The 13,017-nt window shown below is 47.4% G+C and overlaps 1 protein-coding gene across 1 annotated transcript; it reads right to left on the minus strand.

Annotated features, from left to right (window-relative positions):
• Nucleotides 1-5,754: 5,754 nt before the first annotated feature.
• Nucleotides 5,755-9,663, minus strand: GATA1 (GATA binding protein 1). Its single transcript, XM_081278145.1, has 5 exons — nucleotides 9,429-9,663; nucleotides 8,544-8,921; nucleotides 8,295-8,440; nucleotides 7,124-7,249; nucleotides 5,755-6,165 (listed from the first exon to the last, which is right to left on the minus strand). The coding sequence occupies exons 1-5, from the start codon at nucleotides 9,646-9,648 to the stop codon at nucleotides 5,794-5,796; spliced, it is 1,242 nt and encodes a 413-aa protein (XP_081134271.1). The 5' UTR covers nucleotides 9,649-9,663; the 3' UTR covers nucleotides 5,755-5,793.
• Nucleotides 9,664-13,017: the final 3,354 nt, after the last annotated feature.

The following is a 13,017-nucleotide window of genomic DNA, read 5'->3' on the forward strand; positions in this document are numbered from 1 at the left end:
AGGCTGGGGCCCAGGAGATAAGCTGTCTGGGGTTCAGCATCACTAAATAACAGATTGATGGCCCCGCTGCCCAGTAGCCAGGCCCACTGACCCTTTTGAAAACATCACTTCTAGCCTCCTTTTCCTTCCACTCCTCCTGACTTTTGTCTTGATACAAGAGGATCACACACCTAAGACCTTTAAATCCCTATATACACAAAAGAAAATATGACCCACACTGAGGAACTTTCTGGGATTGTGATGACTGCAAAGAAATAGATTAAGGAGTCTTGTAAAGGGTCAGGGAACATTTTCATGTACAGAGAGAAGAGAGGTTCCGTCGGCAAACTTTTTCTCTATAAAGGGCCAGTGGGTAAATAGTTCAGGCTTTGTATGACACCTGTAAGTCTCAATGGCACATCCCACCCACCCCCGCCGTCTTTCTATATTTCTATCTCTCTCTGTTCCTGTCCTACTTTCTCTTTTTCCAAGACAGATTTCACAGTGTTGCACAAATTGGCCTTGAACTCCTGGGCTCAAGATCAGAAATTCCTCCTGCCGCAGCCTCCCAACTGATTAGGACTACTGGCACACACCACCATGCCCAGCTATTCTTTTCTTTCACTTTTAAAAGATATTTATTTATTTATTTATTTTTTAATTGTAGGTGGACACAACACCTTAACTTTATTTTTATGTGGTGCTGAGCATTGAACCCAGGACCTCATGCCTGCTAGGCAAGCACTCTACCTCTGAGCCACAACCCCAGCCCATCTTTTCTTTTACTTTTGAACAACCCCTTTAAATGTAAAACAAACCTCACTTTGGCTTTGTAGACTTTCAGTTCGTGATTTCCTTTATCTGGCTGGGATTTTTTTTTTTTTACAGAGTTAGGTAAGAGTTCCATTTTTCCTGAGGAGAGGTATTCCATTTGTGAAGGTGGGAAGACAGGGATTCATTGACAGGGTCCCCTCTGCTGTTCCTCTACTGGACCAAGCAAATGTTCCTGGATACAGTGAGGACAGGAATTCTTCTAGTGTTGTTATTTACTGAATCAAGCAGGGGTTTATTATACTGGACAAGACCACGGTTTCTAGAGAGCTCCAGCCTATGGGTTCCTATGCAAGTTGAGTATGAGGCTTCTTAGACTGCATTATAACAGCTGCCTACCAGGTTAGCCTAGGTGTTTCTATACAAGTTCAGAGTTTGTGTTCACAGAGACATTAAGATCAGGTGTTCTGGGCTGGGGATATAGCCCAGTTGGTAGAATGCTTGCCTTGCAGGCACAAGACCCTGGGTTCTAATCCCCAGCACACACACACACACACACACACACACACACACACACACACACATAAGAACAACAACAAAAAAACCCCAGAAGATCAGGTGTTCAAGCCAGGCACCGTGGCACACACCTGTAATCCCAGCTGCTCAGGAGGCTGGGGCAGGAGTATCGTGAGTTCAAAGCCAGCCTCAGCAACTTAGTGAAGCTGTAGGCAACTTAGTGAGACCCTGTCTCAAAAAATATAAAAAGGGTGGGGATATGGTTCAGTGGTTAAGCACCCCTGGGGTCACTCCTTGCTACCAATAAGAAAAATCAAGTGTTCAAGTGTGGCATTGTGGCATGGTGGCATATGCCTGTAATTCCAGCTACTCAGAAGGCTGAGGCAAGAGGGTTACAAATTTGAGTCCAGCTTCATTAATTCAGTAAGACTCTGTCTCAAAAATAAAGGACAGTGAGGTAGCTCAGTGGTAGAGTGTTCCTGGATTCAGTCCTCCATACTGAAGGAAAAAAAGTCAGGTGTTCATTTTCAGATTCAGATTGAGAGAGTATTGTGAGTTAAACTAAATAAAATACGCTAGCTACTATACCAAACAACCCAGAACTTCAGGGACTTAAATACATGTATATTGCTTGCTCATTCAAATTCCCATTGGAATATTTATTACTGATCATTCATGGATCCAGGGAACTTCCATTTTGTGATTCTGCTGTCCTCTAGGTCCTTGCAGTTCTCACTGCTTAGTTGACAGAGAAAGAGAGGAAATGGAGAATTGCATGAGAGAGGTTCTTATGAACTGAGGCTGGAAATGGTGTGTCACTTCTGCCCACACTTTACTGGTCAAAACTCTATCACATCTACACGCAAGGGAGAGCCTTGGGGGGTGTAGCTCAGTGGTGGAGCGATTGCCTAGCAAGTACAAGACCCTGGGTTCCATTCCCAGCACCACAACACAAAACAGGTTCCCCTACAATCTGGGTGATTTTATTCACTGGGTTATTCCTTGAATTTCTCTAAAGAGACAAATGTGTGTGTGTGTGTGTGGGGGGGGGTTCCTGTTGATTTTAAGGACAGGCTTCTGTAGTAGTTCAAGGCATAGGTTATTGTTGGGAGTCAGAGGGGAGTCCTGTGCAGAGTTACAACTGTGGTTCTTTCAGAGATTCAGGTTAGTGTTTCTTCTGCTAGGTCAGGACAGTGTTTCCTGTGAAGGGTGACAGAAGAACTGCCAGGGCAAGGTCAGGGCAAGGGCTATTACAGAGAATCCTATCAGCGTTTCCTGTTCAGGGTCAGGAGACTATTTCTAGAGAGTTAAGGTGGGAATTCCTATAACAGATCAGATCAGAAATTCCAATGAAGGATTTCTGTTGAGGTTCTGTAAAGTTTTTCTAAAGAAAGTCAGCCCAGGGCTGGGGATGTGGCTCAAGCGGTAGCGTGCTCGCCTGGCATGCGTGCGGCCCAGGTTCGATCCTCAGCACCACATACAAATAAAGATGTTGTGTCCACCAAAAACTAAAAAATAAATATTAAAAAATTCTCTCTCTCTCTCTCTCTCTCTCTCTCTCCCTCCCTCCCTCCCTCCCTCCCCTCTCTCAATCTCTCTTTAAAAATAAATAAATAAATAAATAAATTGGAGTTCCCGTGTGAGCCAGTATTTGTTAAAAAAAAAAAAAAAGAAAGAAAGAAAGTCAGCCCAGAGGTCTTAGTACAGTTGTAGGGTCAGGCTTTCTGTAAAACGTCAGCACATGAACATCATGCAGTGGGCAGGGGTCCCATGTCAGGGGAAGCCATAGGTGCCTATACAGGACAGATCAGGGCTCAAAGTAAAGGGTCAGCACAGGTATTCCTGCCATGTGGATCAGGAAAGGGTTTTCTATAAACATTCTTGACTGAGGTTCATATTTCAAGTTGGAATCCAAGTTTATGCAGACACCACAGGGTAAGATGAAAGATGTGGGATTGTTGTACAGGGTAACGTCAGGGTTCATTGCCAACAGTGAAGGCAAGGGCTTCCACATGCAGTCATATTTCCTGAAGGAATTGAGAGTAGGAACTTCTGTAGAAAAAGATTCAGGGATGTGGTTCAGAAGTTAGTTTATTGTGAGCAAGGTGTATCTGAAATGCTTGCTGGGCACAGGTGCATTCCTGTAATCCCAGTGGCTGGGAGGCTGAGACAGAAGGATCAAGAGTTCAAAGCCAGCCTCAGCAACAGTGAGGTGCTAAGCAACTCAGTGAGACCCTGTCTCTAAATAAAATATGAAATTGGGCTGGGGATGAGGTTCAGTGTGTAAGTGCCCCTGAGTTCAATCCCTGGTACCAAAAACAAAATGCTTCCTGGAGGGAAGGGCTGCAGCCCAGCTCAAGGTCAGATATCCCTGCCAAAGGTCCATACAGGACTCCTAAGAGAGATTGGTGCTCATATAAAAGGCCAGGACAGGAGGTGTCCCTGCCAGGGTGGTGCAGAGGCTTCCACACAGTGTGCCTTCTGAGATTCCTAACTGGACTTAGGCAGGGGTTCCTCTACTGCAGGAAGATGGGGTTCTCCTCTACAAGGTGGGGACTGGTGTACCTGTCTAGGATCAGGGTCCGTTTTCTGTTGATAATTAGAGGTAGGTTTCCCTTAGAGTTTTTGAGAGAGCTTCCTAAACCAGGCTAGAGTAGTTGTTTCTATAAGGGATGAGGCTGGGGGACCCTGAGCAGAGTGGGACCAGAACCTGTTCAGCACCAGTTCTGAGTGGAGTTGCAGTGTGTGAGAGTTGGGTTTCTGTTGATGGCCTACCGGGCAGCTTTTATAGGGTCAGGGCCATTCTGTAGTTCCTGCAAGGTACATAGACGACTGTGATTCTGCAGTGGGCTACTCAGTGGCAATAGTGTGGCATCTAGCTGATGGTAGAGTTTCCTGGAGGACAACTGCTTCTCCATAATGTGCTTGGGATCTGTGGACCCCTGCATTTCTCATTTCTGGGGCTCTAGGGGAGAAGCTATGGAGAAGTAGCTCAATCACATATTGAGAAACACTTGTAGGGTAGAGGTGGGGGCTGTGGGTCACCCCATCCAAATTCTACTCCTTAAACTTGGTACGGTCAGGGCAAGGTACTCATCAGTTAGTTCTGAACTTCACTTTTTCATTAGTAAAATGAGTATGAATATCCTTTCCTCAAGGTATTTACCTTCAGGTAAATTAACTGAAGGTACCCAAGCCTCCCAGCCTGTTGCCTGACCCATGGTGAGCACTGTAGAAATGGTGCTGCTTGGCATGGGAAGTGGCTAGTTAGGAGAGGGGCTGAGACAGACTGTGAGACAGACTCCTGGCTCAGCCCCTTGCCAAGCTTTGTGGTCTTGGGAGAGCCACTTTACCTATATGCCTTAGGATGTTCCCCAACTCAGAGTATGCACCTATGTGTTTTAAGATCAAAGAACAGATGTCACTTTGGGGAGAGCCATTCACCTGGGTGAGTAGGAGTGTTGGAGAGGGAGTTGGCACTATGTGGGGCTCCTCACCTACAGGGTCTAAATACTATCTCCAACAGCTATTTTGTCCTCCTAAACTCCCCCTCATTCTCTTCCATTTTCCACAGGGCTGCAGCCAGTGCTGGACTGAGACAGATAAGAGGTGACTGACAGGGAAACCAAGGACTACTCCAGGCTCTAGTATTGGCCTTCTGACCTTGGTAGCTACCATTCTGGCTCCACCCTTGTCCCCCTTTCCTTTCCTGAAGGCTGGGTGTTTTGTCCTCAGAAGAGGGTCCCTAACTTACACCATGGGAAACTATGCAAATGTATACAGAGCTGCTCACATTGTCAGCCACTCAGAGACGCTGTGCTATGGCACATGCCACACGGTATGCACACTCGTGCACACCCACACACAAGCTCAGAGACTGGCAGAGAAATACTGCCATTATCAAATCCAAAAAGACATTCAGACATATATATCCTCACAGTCACATGCCGTCCATATGCAGTTCTTGCTCAATATTCCAAAGATCTTTGTTGATAAGATTCTGTGCCCGACATGTATGCTGTCACACTGTCTCAATTATCAAAGTCACACACAGCCACACTACCACAGCCCCACACACTTCCACATACTGTCATCCCATCCCCCATTGTCACACATGCCATCTCACACCATCTCATCCTACAGTTAGCTGGTCACATCATCTTACCATGATAGATGGAACCACCCACATAGATGCTGCCCAGAAAGTCTCATATACACTGTTACATTTGTACATTATAACTTTCAGTTGTGAAGTATCACATGCCATCTCACCCAGGCTCACATAGTCATACATGACGGCTGGACACTGTCATCAGAGAACCACAGACATCACACTTACCACTGACACTTATTCAGTTACAAACAGACTCACACTTCCAATTTCAGGACTTTGGTGGTTTTATTTTACAAAATATTTGAAAAGCCAGGCAGGTGATGACTGGGGCCCAGAGGGTTGGGTTGTATAGAGTGCTGGCTGCAACAGGAGAGAGCCACCACCCCTCCCCGGTGAGGCCATGCTCTGTGCCCTCAAGAGCTGAGTGGAGCCACCACAGTGGTGCTGGTGGTGGGAGGCATGGGGCCTGTGGGGAAGGATCCTGTGGGTGAGCCCAGAAGGGGTCCAGGGAAAGGCATGAGGTGGCTAACAGGCCCTGACAGTACCACGGGGCCCAGGCCTTGGTAGAGATGAGCAGTGCCTGGAGGACCCAGTGTCAAGCCTGAGGCTACGTCTCCACAATTCCCACTACCACTGCTACCAGCCACCACCATGAAGCCACCAGCTGGTCCTTCAGCTGCTCCTGCTCCTCCTAGACTTGACCCCCGCTTCTTTTTCCCTTTTCCAGATGCCTTGCGGTTCCGAGTCTGAATACCATCCTTTCTCATGGTTAGTGGTCGGTTCACCTGCCGAAAGGAAGGTCACGGAGATTTTTCAGCTTCAATTAAGGTGTCTGGGATAGGGACATCCTCTCTACCTAGCTTTTTATTTATTTATTTATTTATTGGTACTGAGGATTGAACCCAGGGGCACTTAACCACTGAGTCAGATCTCCAGCCCTTTTTATTTTTGAGACACAGTCTTGATAAATTGCTTAGGACCTCACTAAATTGCTGAAGCAGATCTTGAACTTGTGATCCTCCTGCCTTCACCTCCTGTGTGGCTGGAATTACAGGCATGTGCCATGGTGCCCGGCTTTACTCAGCTTCTTTAAGAACAGGCAATTGTAGCCAGGTATAGTGGTGCATACCTGTAATCCCAGTGGCTCTGGAGGCTGAGGCAGGAGAGTCAGGAGTCCAAAGTCGGCCTCAGCAAATTAGCAAGGTACTCAGTGATTTATTGCGACCCTGTCTCAAAATTTAAAAAGTGCTGGGGATGTGTTTTAGTGGTAAAGTGCCCCTGGGTTCAATCCCCAGTACCAAAAGAAAAAAAAAAAGGAAATTGGTTCAAGGACTAGGGAAGTGTGGCCCTGGGCTGGCAGATATATCATCCTAAGGAATCCTGAGGTTGTTAGACTCTTGAGCTTGGCAAAGCCTCCAGAACTACCCAAGGCCTAGAATAGGGGTAGGGAAGTTAGCTTAAGACCAGAAGAAAAAGACTGGAGATCAAGGAGGGAGTGAAAGGGAAGGAGAAGAGTGAAGGAGGGAATGGAGAAGGCTAAAAGAAGGTATGAAAGTGGAGAGAAGAGGGAAGAAAGAAATAAAGGGCAAGGAAGGAAAAGGGGAAGGCGGAGAAAGAAGGAAGAGAGATTAGATAGTGTTCTGAGAAGTAAAGAGGGCTCAGTGTAGAACAAGACTACTTGAGGCTGGGAAGCATGGTGTGAAGATGGGAGAACAGGAAAGGCTCTGAGGGGCATGGCATCACCTGGTGTAGCTTGTAGTAAAGGCCACAGGCATTGCACACAGGGTCTCCACTGGCATTTCTCCGCCACAGTGTCGTGGTTGTTGTCTGGCAGTTGGTGCACTGAGTACCTGCCCGTTTACTGACAATCTGGAGGACAAAAGAATGTGAGATCAATGCCCTGGGAGGTAGAAGAGGGAATCAGAGAATCAGGCATGGTGGTGCACACCTATAATCCCAGCTACTCAGGAGGCTGAGGCAGAAAAATTGAAAATTCAAGGCTAGCCTGGGCAATTTAGCGAGACCCCATCTCAAAATACAATAAAAGAAGAGCTAGGGCTATAACTCAGTGGTAGTTTAATCCTTAGTACAAACTGAGAGAGAGAAGAGAGGCGGGTGAAGAAGGGGGATATTAGCAGGTAATGGTGGTACATGCTTAATTAATCCCAGTGACTCAGGAGGCAGAAGCAGGAGAATTGCAGGTTCAAGACCAACCTCAAGAACTTGGCAAGATCCTGTCTCAGAGTAAATAAAAAGGGCTAGGATGCAGCTCAGTGGCTTCAATCCCTAGTACTGAAAACAAGATATCAGGGTCTCATAGGCCCTGTCAGGAGGATTAAAGAGGTAGAGGTCAGATTGAGGCAGGAGTTCCTGTTCAGGATAGAACTTTTTTGTTTTGTATTCTGTAATGGACTATATTAATGTTTCTTAACTTTGGCTGCATATCAGAATCACTTGGGCAGTTAAAAAAATTCTATGGCAGGGGATGGGTGTAGCTCAGTGGTAGAGCACTTGCCTATTCTTTGTTCCATCCCAACATTAACGCACACACCTAGGTAGCACCCTAGTTCAATGAAATCATGGAGACCCAGGACAGGGTTTCTGCTTGAAGCCCCTATGGGCAGGTTGAGGATGGGAGGCCCTGTACAGAGCTGAGTCCCTGTATAGGAAAGGGACAGAAGTTTCCAAATGGGGAAAGGATAGAGGGATTCCTATATAGGAAAAGGGCAAAGGTTTTATGTGGTGTTAGCACAGTGGTTCCTATGTAGGGTGGCAGGCAGTAGTTTCCTGTACATCTGAAGACATGGATTCCCACATGATGAGAGGATGTGGGTTCTTGTCCCAGGTGGGAACAAGCTCTTGCACAGGTAAGAGCAACAGCTCCTGTACAGGTGAGGCAGGCCTACATTCTTACCAGGCGCTTCTTGGGCCGAATGAGGGGCCTGTTTTGCCCATTCATCTTGTGATAGAGGCCACAAGCATTGCAAAGGTAATGACCGGTCCTGTCCCTACGCCACAGTGGAGTGGCTGTTGCTCCACAGTTCACACACTCTCTGGCCTCTGGGGAGAGCAAAAAGAGGGAAAGAGAGAGGCTCAGTTTAAGTTTGTCTTGGGCTACCCTCCCACCCACTTCAACCTCCCAGTCCCTTTTTGAGACCCTTACCACAAGGAGGTAGAGGAAGGCTTCCACGAAGCTTGGGGGAAGAATAAGCTGCTGAATTGAGGGGGCTCCCAGTGGGAGAAAAGAAGGGACCAGAAAAGTCAGGACCCCCATAAGCACTACTGGAGACAGGGATAGATGGAGGCAATGCAGGCCCCAGGGTCAAGAGGTCAGGACTCAGCCTCTCTGTTTTCAAGGTCTCCAGGAAGCTGGTGTTGCTCTTCCCATCTGGATCTTCCGGTGCTTGAGGAGGGGAGTCCTCACGACTGGGGCACACAGTTGAGGTAGGGTAGAGCCCCGGCTTGCCATAGGCCCAGCCAGCATAGGGTGAAGCCCCTGGGATCCCTTCCATACAGTTGAGCAGTGGGTACACCTGAAAGACTGTTATAGGGTGGGGAAGGAAAGGGAGGAGGTAAGAAGGAGAGAGATCGAAGGTCATCCGACCTTTCAAGGTGCAATGTTGTCCAACAGTTCCAACATGATAGCCAGGATTCCAGCCTTTCCATAGGCGACCAAAATAATTGCCAGCCATTGGGTGATTCTTGGATTGAGACCCACTGGTCACCACAGCAACATCAGTAACATCCAACCATTACCAAATGCGTTTTGAAGACTGATGTTGGGATTTGGAGTCTCCTGGATCACTTGAGAGGTAGGGCAGCCATTACATTCTTCCAACCTACTTCTCCAAATGGCTGCCCCAATGTGGCAAGTTGAAGAGCATTGGAATTCCCAGGACTAACTAGGGAGAAGTTTTAGCACATTCACAGAGAAAGCTCCAGTCATTATTAAGATGACTTCTCAGTGGGATTCTGACCTAACTAAGGATCTCCATGGCAACCCCAACAGCATCTATCCAATGACAAGACAGACACCCAATGGAGTTACCTGGGGAGTGTCTGTAGGCCTCAGTGTCCCTGTAGTAGGCCAGTGTAGTAGCTGCAGCAGTGACTGTGCTTGGGGCAGTGGAGGAAGCTGCTGCATCCAAGCCCTCAGGCCCAGAGGGGAAGAAGACCCCTGACTCTGGTGTAGAGGGCACTAAAGCAGGATCCACAAACTGAGGCATGGGTTCTGAGGTCCCCAGGGCCCCCAGGCCAGGGTATTCCATGGGGCCTCTGGAGTTTGACCTGCGAGGACAGAAAGGGTCCTTAGGCAGAAATTTTTCTCCCCTCTCCCCTTTCCACCTGCTCCTCTTCCCTTCTTTTCTTCTCCTCAACATCCATATACTTCCTTTCTACCTCCCAATTCCTTTCGTTCTCTTCTTCCTCCTCTTTTCCCACACTTTCATCTCTCTTGCCTTCCAATCCACCCTCACTTCTCATCCTCCCCTCCTTTCATCTTATTTCCCCTTCTCTTCTTGCTCCATTTTTTGAAGTGTGAAAAATTAATATATTATTTATAATCTGCATTTCTTTGGTTACTTATAATGTATAATTATTCTTCAGGGCATAGATAAATGTCAAAAACAGTGTACTGTGAAGAACAAAGTTGAAGATATATGTTTAGATATAATGCCATTTATATATAAGTGTAAACATAGGCAAACAACACATCATGCTTGTGTCTACACACATGTATGCTAATAATTTATGCATACTGAAGAACAGTTTCCATTTCTTTCCTCTCCTCCTCCTGTTCTCTCCTGCTCTCTTGTTTTCCTTCTCCTCTCCCTCTGCTTACCCTCCTCTTCTCTCCTTCCTTTCTCCCCCTCATCTCTTCTTTCCCCAATTCTCCACTCTTTTTCCTTCTCTTCTTCTCCCCCTCTTCCTTCTCTTTCTACTCCTTCCTAATCTCATCTTCTTTTCCTATTTGCCTTCTTCATTTTCTCTCCCTTGTATTTTCTTCTCTTTGTTCCTCAACAACTCTTCTCTCCTTTTTCATGCTCTCTCTCTCTCTCTTCCCCTTTCTATATCTCCTGTGCTCCTTTTTCCTCTCCTTCTCCCCTCCCTGCCTCTCTCCTCTTTCCTCTCCTTCCCTTTTCTTAATCCTTCTTTTCCTCTTCTTCCTTCAATCTTCTCTCCCTCCTCTTTCCTTAGCTCCTCCTCCACTTCTTTTTCTTATTCACTCTGCTCCCCACCCTTCCTCCTCTCCTATTTTACAAAAGTTAGGGTGAGATAGGGAGCATAGCCAGGGGTCCCTTGAAGCCCTTGGTCACTTCCCCCAGGACCTTGGGGTTCATCCTCCTGTGCGCCCCAATTTCGTTCCTATCTGTTGCATCTTACCCTCTGACTTTCTCAGAAACACGATGGTTTCCGGCTTCACTCCCCCTCCCCCACCTCTGTTGGGTCTGCAGGCAGAGGGCCCCCTTAGTTCCTCCCTGCTCCATGGTGGGGGGGTCAGTACCCCCCGCACTGCTTATCTCTGCCATCCCCGCCCAACTTTTGAAATCACCCCAAGGCCACTGGCTTCCTCTGAGGAGGGTGACAGGTGGGAGGTGCTGCCTCTCCCATACTCTCTCCCCTGGAGAGGCTCACCACAGTTCTGCTTTCAGGCACCTTCAAGTCCCACTATTCCCAGGCCTCATTTTCCCCATCTGCTATATTGGAGGTGGTGACAAGAGAAGACCCTGGAGATGGACCTTTGAGTCCATCTTATGTTTCTGTCTCTCTGCCTCTCTGAGTCTATTTTTCCCTGACTCAATTCTCTTCAAGTCTGCTTCCCCTCAACTTTCTATGCCTCTATGATCCATCTTGCCCTCTCTGTGTGCTTCTATGAGTGTCTGACGTTTCCCTTCCCTTTTTCTGTCCCTCCATGTCTCTCAATGTCTCTGTACATCTCTTTGCCTCTTTCTCTCTCTCTCTCTCTCAGCTCTCCCTCAGGGTATCTGTTACTCTTGCTGTCTCCCTCTTTACTCATATCTCTGAATGTCTCTGCATCTCTTCAACTATGTTTCTAGTTCTGTGTCCCCCACTGTCTCTTCCCCCTATTTCTCTCTGAGCCCTCTAACCTTATTTCCATGCCTCTTTTTCTATTCCCATAACCCTAAGCATATTTTGCCACATGCAGCCCAGGACAAGGATTTAGGAAACATGTCCCTGGCCCTGCCTGCTCAGTTCCCTATCTGTAGGCTGGAGTGATAGAGATGGAATGGAAAGCTACCTTCAAACTGTCCCCCTACTCCTAAAGGTCTAAATGAAACATTGTGTAGATAGGCTAAGCATGAAAACAGAGCCCATGGATGTGTCCACCACCACCACCTCCTCTGCCCCAAGGTTCCCATCGTCTCTCCCTGGATAAAGTGCTTCCCCATCTCACCCTCCATCTCTTTCCTCTCTGTCTCTAATTCTTTGTCTCTTTCTTTCCACAATTCTATTTTTGGGTCTCTTTCTCCGCTCTCTGCGTTTCTTCTGCTGGTACTCTCTCTTTCTTCAGCTTTCGTTCTGTCTCTGTCTTACTATTTCTTTGAGTCTGTCACTTTTTCTGTTCCTCCATTATCTTGCTTCATGTCTCTCTTGTCTCTTGAGCTTTTTCTCTAGCTTGGTGTCTCTTTCTTCCCAACTCCTTTTGTTTCTCCTTCCCTTCTCTCTCTCCCTCTGTGTTAGTGTGTGTCTCTCTCTGTCACCACCCTTCCCTCATCCCCTCATCTTCACCACCATAATCTTCCTCCAGGCCCACTGTGCCTCCTGCACCTTGCACCTTGGTGGGTCCAGGGCTGCCCACCCCTCCCCTAGCAAGGGCTGGCCCCCCCACCCCAGTTATCACTCTCCGGACAGAGATAAAGTTTATCTCGAGGCTGGGGGATATGAAAGCTCCTTATCAGCAGCCCCACTAGAGTAAGTGTTGCCCCAACGGCCACGGCGACAGGCAGCAGCCAGGCACCCTCAACTCTCCCTCGGCCCCAGCCCCTCTCCCCAGGTAACATCCCTATCCAGGCCTCAAGGGAGGGTCTCACAGGACTGACAGGAGCAGAGATAGGGTCCAAAGTGGGGGGCCAGATATAGCAGTTGGGGATCGGAGGTGGCGTATGAGGGGTATCCATGGGATTCAGGAGTCAGAGAAATCTGAAGTGTAACTATGGCATTTTGGGGAAGCAAATATTGGGTATGAGGAGAGGCAAGCTTGGGAATTCAGAGACATTTTGGGTTCAAAAATATGCTGGGAAAACAGATGAAGTTGGGAAAAAGTTCGAGATGTAGTTTGGGGAGCAGATGGATTTTGAGGATCATAGAAAAATTTGAGGAGTCCAAGGATTTTTTTGGAGCAGAGAGTTTAGGAATCAGAAATCAACCTGGATGGATAGATTAGAGATAGATCATGGGAAGATTTTGAAAAGCAAAGATAGAATTGGGGTAGAGAAAGTTTGGGGCCAGAGACATTCAGGGAGTAAAAACATGTTTTAGGGCTGGTGTAGGGTTTAGGGAAGGCAGATGTGAAGATTCATACAGCAGAACAGATTTTGGGGGGGCTAGATTTAATATATGGAGTAACTAAGACATTTTGGTGAGCAGGTAAGGGTTTGGGAGATAGAAATGATTTG

Source organism: Spermophilus citellus, assembly GCF_964194105.1.
Source record: "Spermophilus citellus genome assembly, chromosome: X".
Lineage (NCBI taxonomy): Eukaryota > Metazoa > Chordata > Mammalia > Rodentia > Sciuridae > Spermophilus > Spermophilus citellus.